The sequence below is a fragment of the Perognathus longimembris genome, chromosome 9 (genome assembly GCF_023159225.1).
Source record: "Perognathus longimembris pacificus isolate PPM17 chromosome 9, ASM2315922v1, whole genome shotgun sequence".
NCBI classification, from domain to species: domain Eukaryota; kingdom Metazoa; phylum Chordata; class Mammalia; order Rodentia; family Heteromyidae; genus Perognathus; species Perognathus longimembris.
Window position 1 is genome coordinate 70,759,665 of NC_063169.1, and position 15,873 is coordinate 70,775,537.

At 46.1% G+C, this 15,873-nt stretch overlaps 1 protein-coding gene across 1 annotated transcript; it reads left to right on the plus strand.

The window, feature by feature from the left end:
- The first annotated feature begins 283 nt into the window (after positions 1–283).
- LOC125357608 (SH3 domain-containing protein C23A1.17-like) lies at positions 284–2,131 on the plus strand. Its single transcript, XM_048354560.1, has one exon. The coding sequence runs from the start codon at positions 284–286 to the stop codon at positions 2,129–2,131; it is 1,848 nt and encodes a 615-aa protein (XP_048210517.1).
- Positions 2,132–15,873: the final 13,742 nt, after the last annotated feature.

Sequence of the window (15,873 nt, forward strand, 5' to 3'; positions counted from 1 at the left end):
TGACGGCAAGGCCTTGTCTGCCTGTCGCTTGTCCTGTAGCTGGACTTCTGCTGATTGGTTTTCACAAGCAGTGGAGAACTCGGGTGCGCGTGTGTGGGGCACTGCGTGCTTCCCGGAACACGACGCTCTCGGTGCTGTCCGTGGATAGGACGCGCTGGCTTGATGCCTGGGGACAAATCCACGGGGTGCGTGAACCACACACGCTCCATCTGTTCACCCACCGGTGAGCAAACGCCTGGGTGGGGCCAGCGTGGCTGTCACAGACAGTGTCCCACCACCCAGCATGGCTGTCACAGTGTCCCATCCCCCAGCATGGCTGTCGCAGTGTCCCATCCCCCACCGTGGCTGTCGCAGTGTCCCATCACCCAGCGTGGCTGTCGCAGTGTCCCATCACCCAGCATGGCTGTCGCAGACAGTGTCCCATCCCCCAGCATGGCTGTCACAGTGTCCCATCACCCAGCATGGCTGTCACAGTGTCCCATCCCCCAGCGTGGCTGTCGCAGTGTCCCATCCCCCAGCGTGGCTGTCACAGTGTCCCATCCCCCAGCATGGCTGTCACAGTGTCCCATCACCCAGCATGGCTGTCACAGTGTCCCATCCCCCAGCGTGGCTGTCGCAGTGTCCCATCCCCCAGCGTGGCTGTCGCAGACAGTGTCCATCACCCAGCGTGGCTGTCACATACAGTGTCCCATCCCCCAGCGTGGCTGTCGCAGTGTCTCATCCCCCAGCGTGGCTGTCACAGTGTCCCATCCCCCAGCGTGGCTGTCGCAGTGTCCCATCACCCAGCGTGGCTGTCACGGTGTCCCATCACCCAGTGTGGCTGTCACAGTGTCCCATCACCCAGCGTGGCTGTCACAGTGTCCCATTCCCCAGCATGGCTGTGGCAGACAGTGTCCCATCCCCCAGCGTGGCTGTCACAGTGTCCCATCCCCCAGCGTGGCTGTCACAGTGTCCATCACCCAGCGTGGCTGTCACAGTGCCCATCCCCCAGCGTGGCTGTCACAGTGTCCATCACCCAGCGTGGCTGTCACGGTGTCCCATCACCCAGTGTGGCTGTCACAGTGTCCCATCCCCCAGCGTGGCTGTCACAGTGTCCATCACCCAGCGTGGCTGTCACAGTGTCCATCCCCCAGCGTGGCTGTCAGTGTCCCATCCCCCAGCGTGGCTGTCGCAGTGTCCCATCCCCCAGCGTGGCTGTCGCAGTGTCCCATCCCCCACCGTGGCTGTCACAGTGTCCCATCCCCCAGCGTGGCTGTCACAGTGTCCCATCACCAAGCGTGGCTGTCACAGTGTCCCATCCCCCAGCGTGGCTGTCGCAGTGTCCCATCACACAGCATGGCTGTCACAGTGTGCCATCCCCCAGCGTGGCTGTCGCAGACAGTGTCTCATCCCCCAGCGTGGCTGTCGCAGTGTCCCATCCCCCAGCGTGGCTGTCACAGTGTCCATCACCCAGCGTGGCTGTCACAGTGTCCCATCCCCCAGCATGGCTGTGGCAGACAGTGTCCCATCCCCCAGCGTGGCTGTCACAGTGTCCCATCCCCCAGCGTGGCTGTCACAGTGCCCATCCCCCAGCGTGGCTGTCACAGTGTCCCATCCCCCAGCGTGGCTGTCACAGTGTCCCATCCCCCAGCGTGGCTGTCACAGTGTCCCATCCCCCAGCGTGGCTGTCACAGTGTCTCATCCCCCAGCGTGGCTGTCGCAGTGTCCCATCCCCCAGCGTGGCTGTCGCAGTGTCCATCACCCAGCGTGGCTGTCACAGTGTCCCATCCCCCAGCGTGGCTGTCACAGTGTCCATCACCCAGCGTGGCTGTCACATACAGTGTCCCATCCCCCAGCGTGGCTGTCGCAGTGTCCATCACCCAGCGTGGCTGTCACAGTGTCCCATCCCCCAGCGTGGCTGTCGCAGTGTCCATCACCCAGCGTGGCTGTCACAGTGTCCCATCCCCCAGCGTGGCTGTCACAGTGTCCCATCCCCCAGCGTGGCTGTCACAGTGTCCATCTCCCAGCGTGGCTGTGGCATACAGTGTCCTATCACCGTGGCGACGCCGCTAACTCCGCGTGGCTGTCTTCGTGCTTCGGGGTGCACCTGGAGAGCTGGAACCCCAGCGGCGTGGGGGAGTGCTGTGTTTAACTCCCAGCAGCTTTTTCTTTGTGAAGGCACTGGGCTCTGGGTCCCCCCGCAGCGCCTGCCCCTTCCTGCCTGACCCCCGCTCCCTCCCCCGCGCTTACTGCTGCTGCTTCTATGACAACAGCCGTTCGGAGTGGGGGACGGAGGGGACGGGCTGTGGCTCGTCTCTCCCAGTCGGCTGAGGACGGAACAGGTCCTAGTCAAGGCAGAGGAAGGGCGCGCGTCAGTCGGGAGCCAGCACCCAGCGCGCAGGCCGCGTCGGTGCCCTTGTCTGGCTTGTGGGGTGCTGGGTGGAGGGGAGTGGAGGAAGGAATGTCCGTGGCCGCCCATCACGTCCACCCCACGCGCAGGCCGGGAAGGTGAGGAGAAGGGAGAGCTCGCCCGCCTGTGGGACACGGAGAGCACCAGGCGCTGTGCCTGTGTCCGCAGGAGAAGCCCCGCAGATGGAAGGGGGCTCCCGACCCCGCCATGCCCACAGCTGCCGCCTGCGTGGAGAACGTCCGAGAAATTAATGAGCGCTCGGGAAAGCAGCGCGTTTGTCCAGCTGCTCCCAGGCGGCCTTGCTGCTGCCGCTGCTGTCATGGCCGTCCATTCATCTTTCTCTTGTCGTCTTCCCCGCTGCTTTACCCCCCCCCACCCCTCCCCACTTCTAGAACACACACCTGCAGTGACCTTGGGCAAGAGGGAAGGGTCCTGTTGCCCAGGGAGGCAGGGTCCTCATGACGGGCGGGGCATGGCTGAATCATTTTGACTGCTAGCTAGGATTTAAATATGGACACCATTAATCCACAGTCATTGGACTTGATAGTAATGATCTCTCGAAGTCTGAAACCAGATGTCAGTCTCCCCATAAAGAGGCGTTCATGGGGAGACACTGTGTCCCAGGAACCCAACGGGGCAAAGCCTGTACCTTTTCCTAGTGCTCCTGCTTTTATTTTTCTTCATGGTTTTTTAGTTACTCAACCTCCATGGTTCCCTAGTTGCAGCCTCTTGATTTAAAGTTTAAAATATTTTGTTGTATTATGTGTTCTTTTACAAGCTGTCCTAAACCATTTCCCAGCCAGGATCTGGCATTAATGAAAATAACAGAAATCAGGACATTTCTTTGCAAGGAGAGCACAGAAGTAGAATAAACACACACACACACACACACACACACACACACACACACACGCTCATAGACATGCGTGCACGAATGAGCACAAAGATGTTCAGCGTCACATCTGTATCTAATACCTCCATCGATCTAAAAGTATTGATGCTGTTTCAGTATCAGTATGCATATTAAATCATTACGAAAAGCACGGGTTATCACACAATGACCAGGAGAGTCCCCCCACTTAGCTTCTTAAGCTAATGCATTGTTTCAATGAGAATCTTTATTCTAGCTTTGTCCTAAAGACAGTACGGGAAGGTGTGTCCTTCAGAAAGTAAGAATGGGGGCCACTGTAGCAAATGTATGTTAACAAATGCCTAGAAAGAAAATTTCATATTTATTTTGTCCTCCATATGAGATAAGGGGAAAGCTTAATGCAATGAAAATCAGTGTTCAGAGAAAATGTACTTATGTGATTTAATTTGTAGATGAGCAATTAAACCATTTTTTTCTGCTTACTCCTGTGCAATACTTCCTGCCTAAAGTTCTTCAGAAATGCAATATGAAGTTCAGGCCAAGGAAGTCAGCATATCTTATAGTACTATACGACAATAAATTACCAACTCACTAATAAAAATATAATTCAAAGGTCACCATTTTCCTTACGAAACAAATTAAACACAGAGACAAAACCAATTTCCACTTAATAAAAGTACTTGGAAAGAATATATTTGAATTTTGTAGTGGAATTCCCTTTTTACAGCATGCCTGTCTGTCTGTCTGTCTCTCTGTCTCTCTGTCTCCCCTATTAATTTTTCACTCTGTTTCTCTGCCATTCCATTTTTCCCATCTTCTCTCCTTCCCTCCATCTTTTCTAACTATAAGCATGTGGTCTTAGTTCTGTCATATTTCTGTGATGTAAACTTGACAAGACCTATCTTTGGCAATGTGATTGTCAGACTGTTTCAAAGATTATTACACAAAGCATAGAAAAGCAAACACAGCTCCAAATCAATTTTAATAACATTTTCTCTTTATCTAATTATAAAATATGTTCAATGACAGTTTTAAAATTAAATAAAAATTTTACATGACATCTTAGCATTCATTGGATAATTGAAAAGGAATGTTGGCTGAGTGAATTAGGTTATGAAAGCTAAGATGTCAAAAAGAGTTTTGACTTGCAAAAGTGAAATCTGTTTTCAAGTTAGGAAGCATAGGGCAAAAGAATCAGATCTAGAAAACGAAGGAACATTAAGGAATATCCTGGTACACCTCTATAATACAGAAAAAGAATTAAAACAAGGACAATGAACACAGATCTAGTATTTCCTTCTTGAACATGAAAAGGTCACTCCACAGTCAGAATTTACAGGAAAGAACATTTCCTCCTATAAAGGTGGGAGCATGATATTGATAAATGTTATTATGGGTCAGAGAATTTAACAGAGTCTGGCTGAGTGTGTTCACAAGGTGTTGAATCTAGTTTCATGACGCAATTTGGTGAGGACTCCCGGATTAAGGAACTCTATGTTGGATTCCCATGTTATGAACAGAGGAGCCCCAAAGATACTTTCAATCAAGGTGATCAACAAAATTACTATAAAACAAATTGACCTATTAATTATACTTCTGAAGATAGCATACTCACTTGTTTTTCTAGAATGGAACTAATTAGTATATTACTAGAGGTCATTTTAAGATTAAATATCAAGATACTAATTGATCATTTGTTACAAATATCATGCCCATCTCTCTGGCTTTAAGAACAACCTAACATTACTATAGTTTTGTCTAAAATATTTTTTAAATTTTAATACATATTTAAATCTGAATATTTGGAATTTAAATTTGCATTTTGTCTAAGATGGAATTCTACTACAAGTTTTGCATAAGAGAATACAGTTAGCACCAATTCCCTACTTCATTATGCTAATGAAATTCTTTATAGTAAATCTTGGATTCAGGCATGGTAATCCATGTTTATTTTCTTCCATGAAGTTTCCATAACTTCAGAGTAATTATGTCAGTTTCTTTTATAAAAATTTTATTTTGTTTTAAGTTTGGATTCTTGTTGGGATTGAAATGAATTTATAAATCCAGTTGGGAATGATTATATTTTTACAATATTGAAGCATACAATCCTGGCACACACAAATGGAAAATTTCCTCATTTTCCAATCGATGTATTCCTTGCAGTTGGTATTGTTCGTGCCTGGCTGACGTGGCAGTGTAAAGCCCCGGGATCCATCTCAGTACCACTGGAGTAAAGAAGACGGCCGGCATCGCACCTCCTGTGCTTTAGGCTATTAACAGGTAAGGTTTGAGCTGTTGGAACACGACCTCCGAGCTGGGGAACTGCCCTACGTGACTAATGGTGATGGTTACAGAGTGTTTGGACAGGGAGAGGGCCGCGTCCTGTGCCCCGTGGGGTGGGTGGGGCGAGGCAGGAAGCAAGCAGGCTTCTCAAGTGGGGCGCAAGTTAAAAGTTTAAACTGCGCCCATCTGGAACTTTCCATTCAATACTCTCTGACCACAGTCCACCAAGGGTAACTGGAATCCGAGGAAGGAAAACCGTGGGACAGGAAACTGCTGTAACTTGACATCATTTATTGTAGTCTTTTGGATATTCTAGACATGTCATGATAATGTCTATGAATGATGACAGGCTTGATTTCACCTTTAAATTTCTATGGATTTTTAATTTTTCTTTTATTTTGTTTTTCTTTCCAGCGGAAGCTAGGCAATTCAGCACAATGTGGAATAAGGGGGAAAATGAAATCTTTGTTTTTTTTCTGATCTAAAAGGCGATGAAGAAATGTTTTCAGTATTACACTATTTGGATTAGTGATTCTACTTATTGTTATCCTTTGTTAAATAAAAATGTCTTATGTTCCTAGATTTAATAAATTTTAGGCAAGAATGGATATTAAAATTTAAAAGGGGCTGGGGATATAGCCTAGCGGCAAGAGTGCCTGCCTCGGATACACGAGGCCCTAGGTTCAATTCCCCAGCACCACATATACAGAAAACGGCCAGAAGCAGCGCTGTGGCTCAAGTGGCAGAGTGCTAGCCTTGAGCGGGAAGAAGCCAGGGACAGTGCTCAGGCCCTGAGTCCAAGGCCCAGGACTGGCAAAAAATAAATAAATAAATAAATAAATTTAAAAGCATTTCTAATCCATGTGATAGTCTTGTTCTTAATGAGATTAAATCATTCATTAACTGGGGCTGGGGATATGGCCTAGTGGCAAGAGTGCCTGCCTCGGATACAGGAGGCCCTAGGTTCGATTCCCCAGCACCACATATACAGAAAATGGCCAGAAGTGGCGCTGTGGCTCAAGTGGCAGAGTGCTAGCCTTGAGCAGGAAGAAGCCAGGGACAGTGCTCAGGCCCTGAGTCCAAGCCCCAGCACTGGCCAAAAAAAAAAAAAAAAAAAAAAAAAATCATTCATTAATGATCATTTAAATCATTTATTAATAATCAAATGTTAGGCAAAGTTCAGTGGCTCACCGCGGATACCCCAGCTACTAGAGAAGTGGACACCAAGAGGATCCTCCTTTGAGATCAGACTGAGCAGAAAGTACAACTCCCACCTCAACAGCAAGCCTGTGTGTTGTTGGTACTGCGAGGGGCCCAGCTACACAGGAGGCTTTAAGTACAAGGTCTGTGGTCTGAGGCCTGAGACACAAAGCAAAATCCTATCCGAAAAACGAATCCAAAGCAAAGCAGAGGCTGAAGGTGTGGCTCAGTAGTGAAGCACAGACCTGGCAAGCATGAGCTCAAACCCTCGTTCCAAAAAGTCCAATTTTAGAACCCCAGAATTGTTCAGCTTCTGCGAGAAGGCCGTTAGGATTTCCTCGCCTTGTGTGAGTAACCACATCTTGTGGCAACTTTCATAGTGCGGAATAAAGATTATACTGGAATCTCCAAAAGGACTGGATACAACCCAGTGTTTTGTATTTCTATAATTAATACATCTGCTTGAATTATCAGGTACCTTGGTAGTTTTAGATCCATATTGGGGTATTTTTGGTGTGTTTGTTTATATCATTGGATCCTTAAAGTGCAGTGCTAAATGCTGACTGACGGAGAGTTCACGTGAAACTCCACTCCTACCATCTGAAAAGGTTTTTCGTATCATCTGTGCACAGTAGTTCTTCAAGCTGCTTTTGTCTGTTATGCATGCTGGCATGCCAGTTTTTCATGCTTCTTCTTCCTAAGGTACATTTTCCATAAGTTTACTTCACTCTGTGTGTGTGTGTGTGTGTGTGTGTGTGTGTGTATACACATATATATGTATATGTATATATATATATATATAATTTTAAATGTGCTTGTTGGCCAAAAATATTTTAAGTAATTTTTGTACTTACTTGTAACACCTACTTGCTCAAAAAGTCATTCTCCAAAGAAAAAATATATTTATTTAACGCTATATTTTACTCCAATAATTGATTTTTAAAATCAAGTGAATTTCACTTCAAGATCTTACTAATAGCACATGGTTAATGCCTCCAAAAGCAGTGTTATTTCCTGCCATTCATGCGTCCCTAAGGAAAAGCAAACTGGAGTTTGCTTTTCTTTTCTGGAATGCAGAAACCTAAAAATCCTCACAAAAAAACATTTAATACATACATTAAATTCATATCCTTTTTTACTACTTCTAGGTGTACTAATTGTACAAAGGGGCTTATTGTGACATTTCCATACGTAAATATGATATACCCTGATTATATTTGCCCTTTATTGCCCACCTCTTACGAGTAAATAAGGCTTTCATTTTTTCTCTAGCCCTCCGGGAGATTCTTATATGAAAAACGCAGCGCATTTACCCTTTAAAAATAACTGTCAGAGGATAAAAGTATACGGAGACCCTGAACTGAGTGGTTAAGATGGACAGGCAGTGGTTAAGACTGATGTCAGCCTGGAGGGCCTGGTAACAAGCCTATTGTGGTGAGAAGTGGCAGCCCGCTGAGGCCAAGGCCGCCGCATCGGGAGGCCCCAGGCACCGCCGCTGAGGACTGCTCTGCCTGAAGGAGCCTCTCGTGCTCCTCAGACGCCCAAGTTTCCGTGGACACCCCGTCCTGCCTCACGTAGAAGCTGACATGCCTGCCAGCGCTGGGAAATGTAAACGCGGAGAACAATCAGGAGCCTAACGGTAGCTGCCCCTGTGTTTCCCAGAATCATCGCCTTTGATCTGTTCTCCCATTATTCGTTCTTTCAACCGGGATTCCTCCTTTAACTGCTTCCTGTCAGAGCTGCTTAGCCTTCGATTGCTTTCCTGAACGCTGGCTGGACGGCTGAATAGCGCCCTTCCAATCTGCTCTGGGTTTTTTTCCTCTTTGCCAACATTAGCGTCTGACACAGACTCGGGGACCAGCTCGGGGCTGGCAGGACAGAGCCGTGAACACCACATTTCTCTGTTATTTGTGCTTAATATATTGGCAGCCTCGTCTGAGGTTCTTGGCAGCCTTTCTCTCTCTTCTCTTGGCACTAGTCCTTCCTTTTTGAATACTCAGGGAAATTTATTTGGGAAGTTTTTAGAGTCCATTTTTAGACCAATGGGTGTACAAATCACCAGCTGACCCGATTCCATCAGGCAGCCAGGAACGCGGTCTTTGTTGAAGCTACTGATCACTGACGTGCACACAGATCTTAAGTCTGAGAAATAAAGTACGCTTGTGAGGTTAACAGTACTTCAGCAAACCCTTCACGATAGCAGTCTCGTGGATGTGGCAAAACTTCTGTGAAATTCTGGGGAAGAGACTCTAAGGGGGAAACACAAAGCGAAAAGGAATGTGTGCTGCAGAGCTGACTAAAACAGCCACGGGCAATGGGAGTGGGCGCCACTGTTTGCTGAGTTAGGCGTTAGATCACTAACAATTTCACCAAAGTGTCACAAATCAACCAGAAACTGGTCCTGAGCCACGACAGCACATATATCAACTGTGTCTAGCTTCTCGATTAGAGACACAGCCTGCTGATCTACTTGAACACCTTCTAATTCAATGACATCATACACTGAGTGCATTTCACTTAAATGATCCCATTACTCTGCATGCAGAAGCTCTCCCTCTGATCACCTCTGTCCATTAGATGCTTGCTGAGATTCACATCTCATTCAACTACTGGTTTAGGTAAAACACAGAAACCAGGGGGAAATTCGTCAGAATGGAACCTGTTCCCTATTATATTCTATTGCATTTCTACCTGCTTCAGGCTTAATGACAGCAACCCTCTGAATGTAATTCTTTAAAAATTATGACTTGAAAAAAATGACTTTGTTTAAAAGTGCAGAGAGATTGTATCTTTCCCCAAGTATAAATACAATGGGCCCATAATAAAAATTAAAACCAGAATCAGACAATGGTGGCTCACATTTCCTAGCCACTCAGGCAGACGAGGCCGGGAGAATCCTGGTTCAAAGCCAGCCAGGGAAGTCATGTTTGCAAGATGCCATCTCCCAGGTACCACGAGAAAGTGTGTCTGGAGCCACAGCTCACGAGGCAGCACCTAGCAAGTGCAAGGCCTGAGTTCAAGCTGGCAAAAAACAAACAAACAATCGGTTATGTGTGCAATCACATTCTTGGCACTTGAGAAACTCTTTCAGTCCAGACATGTCCCAAATGAAGGGAGATTTAGCAAGTGCATTCAGTGCATGCTCCGAAGCCCCAATACGGTGCTGTCCGTGGGCGACCCCCCAGAACCCCGAATTCCAGCCTGCTTTCCAACAAGAACTCCGGAGACCCGCGTCCTCTGCCGAGAGCTTTCTGCAGATAATGATGCTTCCTTCCCTTTCATTAGTGAATGCTCTCAGGAATCCAGGTGAACACGCTGAAAAGTAGATGATTTCCTAATTACTTTAATTGTGGCTTTACTTTTTTCCTATTATCTCACTGAGCGTTCCGATGATGGAGAAACCAGGCTACTGAACAGCTCCTAGCCCCATTTTTGCCAGTTTTCATTTTAAATATCATCTCATAAGTACCTTCACAGGGCGAGGTAGGAGACACAAGAACTCAGCCTGCCAGGCGCTGGCCAATGGAAGCAAACGACAGATGAGATGGTCGCCTAGGATTCACCTTTGAAATGACAATTATGTGGCTTTGCCTCCTAAAAGCGCACAGTCTAGAACGTATGAAAGCATCTGTGTAATAGCACGCCCTCACACTGGCCCCGCAGATCTGCTTAAGAGTACAACATGCTAACGCACCCAGAGTGTTCAGCGCGGTCCCAGGCTCTTGGCAAAACCCGAATAAGTTAGCTATTGGTTGGTTGTGGTGGTACAGAAGGCGCGGTATGATTACTGATCAACTTGCGAGACAGAAGACTAGAACACAAGAAAGCAAGCAGGCAGATCCAGGCCCCCTGTGCACATTGCGGGGGGGGGGGTGGGGCTCCCACCGCCTGACCCCCTGCTTGCAGGTGCAGGGGGCGCCCGGGACGTGGGAAGGGCTGAGGTGCTCGCAAGAGGGCCGCTGTCGACTCGCACCTGGGGTTTCCCAGCACCACTTGCTAACACGGAAGCGCCTATGGGTGCCGCCCGGCAAGTGCGTCCGGATGTGAGCAGAGAATCAATTCAGTTGCCAAGGGGACGGCCACCACGAGGACTCAGTGTCGCCCGAGAGAATGCGCTAATTCTGTGCATAATTCACTCGGCTGGTGGTCGGTACAGAGCAGCGTAGACTACTGATGCGTACAGTTTGTATCAAGGTAAAACTCAGCAGCTAATCACGCTATTCTAACCCTGGATCCGGGGCATGTGCTTTGCTGCCATTTACATTTCAGACCTACCAAAGCGCAGCCCAGTGTGTAATGTATTCAAGGAAATGACAGACGTGCGTACAGCACAAAGCAGAAAGTCGTTTTGCATTTTGTTATTCCTGTAAAAGAGAAGCCAACGTCGTCTCAGACGTAGTGCGCAATCAAAATCAAGTAGCCGATTTTGCAGGCTGGTTTGCAGCCACCGTGTGCTGCCTGTTCTGAGGGCACTGCTCAGGACGCATCTCCGCAAATGACTGCTTCTTCCTCGTCCTGATGAGTAGAACAAGTTGTCATAACAAATCGCTATCTTCCAGAACAGATTTCGAAAGAAAAACAAAAGCCAGCAGGCAGAATGTCAGTGATCCTTGGCTCTCGGTTTGGGATAGATAAAGATCAGTACCCTTTACGCACATGCACGTGTGCCACACAGGCTACCACTCTCGCTACGTCCACGCTGTCTCGGCATTTAGTAACAGCTTTTTCTTACAGGCAAAACAGCAACAATGCCCCCTCCCCCCATCTATCCCATGAGTCTCTACACATTATATCTAGCGGAGACTTCAATGGCCAGAGAGTCTAGAAATTTGATTTGAGTATTTAGTATGATTGTTAAATTGTCTTAAGTCATTTCAATATCTTACATGAAATATACTATATATAGTATGTTTAAATAATACGACAAACTATCAGAGCTTGTAGGTTTGTGTGTAGTAAATGCTAGCTAATATTTATGTATAACTTAAATGTATTTCACCAGTCCTGAGATGAAATAATATTTGGTTCCTTTCAGTGCGTCACAGGTGGTATTCACTAAGGTCACAAGTTAAATTCCAGGCTCGGTAATCTATGCCATCTCCATGTTGTCTCCGTTTTATTTGTCAGCAAATGGCCGTTGCCCTCCTGAGCCCAGCGTGGTTCTGAAGCCTGGGGCTGGGATGAACGGCTCTGCTGGGCCGTGGGGGTGGGAGGGAGGCACCCAGGCGCTCTGTGGGACATTGGGCTGGCGCTGCCCGGGGTCTGTAGACAGGCAAACACTGGAAGAGCTCTAACCTGAAAGGCACCTCTGTCGCAGGACCACGGAGATCCCACTGACTCGGCACCACCCGGAGAGCACCAGCCAGGCCCTAGGCTGCCAGAGCCAGCAAACAGTCCTGCGAACGCTCAGAACCAGCATCCTCCCAGCAACTCTGATCCTGCCTAACACGGGGTGGGAAACGCTTGTCACCCTGCAAACAAACCACCAGCCAACAGGGGCATGGAGGGTAGGCCCAGAAGTCAGTCACGACCAAGAGGGAGCACGTAGGAAAGTAAGACTGACCTGCCAGAAGACACGGAGAGAATCAAGAGCCACAGATTTTTCTCCTTTGCTGGTGGAGGAAAATTATTTCTAATAATAATATATTTAGCCTATCTATATTTTTGTGCTGTTTACTGCTTATAGACTGACTAGAATTGATTCTTTCCAAATCATCTTGATGTTGTCTGCATTTGAACAGATTTAGTCCCTTATATTTAATTATCACCATTGCTTTGACTGACTTGAGGTATGTGATTTTATTATTTTTTTCTACATACTTTAATTTCTGTTTCTCTTTCCTTTCATTATTTTAAAGTAATTATTAGACCATTTTATTTAATGACATATATGAAATCATATATATATATATAATATGCTATATAGGCACTATATATTTTCTATATATGCTAAATATAATCATATATATATACATAATTTTCTTCTGAGGCTTGTTTCTCAGCTCTCAGATCACCTCCTCCTTGCATTTGCATGTGGTCTTTCTGATGTGCAAATCTGTGTCCTTAACGCTTCTTAGAAAAAGAGTTGTTTTATAAAGGAACCAGTTCTACTGGATTAGAATCTCCAGTGACCTAATTTCAGTGACCAGCTTCTTTTGGGCCCTGTGCCCCAGCAGAAGTTCTACACGAGAGCTATGCATCCGAAGGCGTGACGCAGCGCTGGGCTCTGCTCGCCTCTCTCCTGGACAGTCTGTCGATGCCAGTAGCCCCAGTGCCAAAGCCCCGTAGATCTTCAAAGTCCCAGTCCACACACCACCTCCACCCAGAATCCCAAGAACACCATCAGTCAGAAACCTTACAAGGCGTGTGAGCCACGCAGACTCACTGCTTAACCAGTCAGGCCACTCCCTTCCACCCTGCCATGATGCACGGACGTGTGTGTGCATTCACACACATGTCCCTGTGAAGGTGTGTGTGCATGTGTGAATGTGTGTACACACAGACACGTGTGAGAGTATGCACGTGTGAGGGAGGGCCTTTGCTTCTATAGTCACACATGATTCTTCTCTATTCTTTCATTCACAGCTGATTTAGCATCTTGATCAGCTCAAAGAACCTATGTTTGTCCTTAAAGAGCAAGTCAGCTGGAGACGATTGCTCTCAATCTGTGTTTAATACCAGAAAATGTGTTCTCCACTTCGATTTTTAAGGCGAGTTTAGACACGAGAGTATTCTTAGTTTATAGAGTCCTGTTTTGTTTTTGTCTCAGCAGACTGAAGAAGCTTTTCCAGTGTTTTTTCTATCAAGTGGATCTAGGAATATCCATATCTTTGTTTCTACTGATGTAATAATTTTCAGTTTTGCCTGTTTTGGCAAGCTTTGCTTTGGATATTTAGCATTTCCCATAAGGTACCTAGGTGAGTCTCAGCTTTTTACTTATCTGGGGCAGGTTTCCTGGATTGCGGAGGGTACATATGCTGACATTTGGAAACATCTGTGAAAGTTCGCATCCCTAGTTCCTTCACTCATGTCTTTGCGTCTCTCTTTGTGAAGCTCAAGGGCAGCTGGGTTGACAGATTGATAGGGTGCCCAGCTCACTGACGCTCTTTTGTAGTTTCCCTATAGTTTTCAGATAGGATAATGCCTAATGATCTGTTTCCAAGTTCAATTCTTGCTTTTGCCACCTTCAACATTCTGTTGAATGCATCTAGAGCAGTCTTCATTATAAATACTGTACATTACCACTTTCCCTGCTCATGGTTGCTAGTTCTCTTATTAAAATTCTCTTCCTATTCCCTCACAAAGGCCTTCTATGTTAGTTCTTGGAACATATTTATAAGTGCTCTTTAGATGATTTCTTTTGCTCAGTCAACATCTGCAAGCTTCAACGAGCTGCCTTTAGTGTGATGAGAGCAAACACACTGCTGTTTCTTTGAATGTGTGACTAACTTCTGTGGATCTGCATCTAAACCGGATACTGTAGGAATTCTGAATCTTGTTATGTTCTTCTGGAGATATGTTTTGTTTATACTCTAGTCCTTAGTGAAAATGCCAGGTTTAAAACAGAAACTCATGCCTGCCACGGGAAGCACAGGAATCTACACGCAGCTCACACAGTCTCTGCCGGCTGCCTGCTCCACCTGAGGCCCCAGGGGCTTCCCCCAACACCCGAGTCTCCATCTGAGGGGGGAGTGCACAGCGGCCTTGACCCAGGTTTAGGATCTCATGGATTCTCTTCTGCTGCTGCTCTTGAAGTGCCACCGCTGGCCCAATTCTGACCTCTTGTCTTTGTGACTTTAAAGTGGTCAGGAAAGGGGTGCTCCCTTCTGCAGATGAGGACCTGTGGTTATCCTCTTGCACGTAGAACCAAAGAAGAACGATTACTACCTGTGGAAGTAAGCCTTCCTCCAAATTCTTAATGTTTCTTACTACTGTTCATTTAAGTAATGTATGTGTGCATTTTCTCTCTCTCTCTTTCTAACTACAGATACCTCTTTAGGTAGGTAGGAAGGTAGGTAGGTAGGTAGGTAGATAGGTAGGTAGGTAGATAGATAGGTAGGTAGATAGACAGATAGATAGAAATAGAGGTGAAGAGACAGCTACAAAATCTCAGCAGATAGTTATTAATCTATTCATATCTCCATCTAGAGAAACCAATCAATATATTTCTAATAATCCCCTTCTAAGATGAATTGCCAAACCATTTCACATCCCATTACCAGAAGTCCCTTGATCTTCAGTTTAATTATTTTTTGCTAGGAGTAGAAAAAAGAAAGAAAAACCAACAGTCCCCTGGAAATGGGGCCCCAATAGGAGCTATGGGAACAGCCGAGTGCTCGTAAGGGAGAGTTTCAGTTTATCTCTATTTTCCTCTGGTGAGTAAATAAATATATCAAATAGATTATAAATTTTTATATATATATTACATACATTACACACCCACACATACATACATTGTAATTTGCTGCCAGAAGCCTATACTTGTATATGTTACATTGTGGTTCATGTAGCACAGTGGTCATAAAGACCCTAATTTACAGTGGACCCAATTTAAGAAGGCAGTAGATACCCAGAAGGTGCAAGTATTTCTTAAATGATAACATTTGTTTTGTTTTGTTTTTAGGCCCAAGACTGGAACTCAAACTTGGCACCTGCCACTTACTCATTGGCTAGTTCCCTAACAATGGAGCCATGCCTCCAACCCCTAAGTGATAACATTTTCAACCTAGGTCTTATATGGCCACCTCAAATAAAATTTCAAGAAAAATGCACAATTAACCATCAAAAAAGTCAAACCACACATGCAAAATAAGACATCATCCCCAAGAACATGAAGGAATCAGAAAATATTTAAAAATTTAAAACCTAAAAAGACTTCAAACTCTTTCCATGTGTTAACTATCGAGTGTCTAGGATACAATAACTATTCTTACTCTGATTAAGAAAATACTAATTAAATTTGAAAAAGAATAAAAGGGAGGAACCTAATAAAAACGTCTGAGCAGATTTGTAACAGTACTAACTAGGATTTCTACAAATGAAAAATGCTAAAGAGGATATGCAAACTTGAAGCTGTGCTCCGATAAATAAACACAGAGGGAGCAAAAGTAGGAGATAGGATCATAGTTCA

What these genes read in the sequence shown, in the direction of transcription:
- LOC125357608 (XM_048354560.1), top strand. Translation starts at nt 284, where the DNA reads ATGGCTGTCACAGTGTCCCATCCCCCAGCATGGCTGTCGCAGTGTCCC.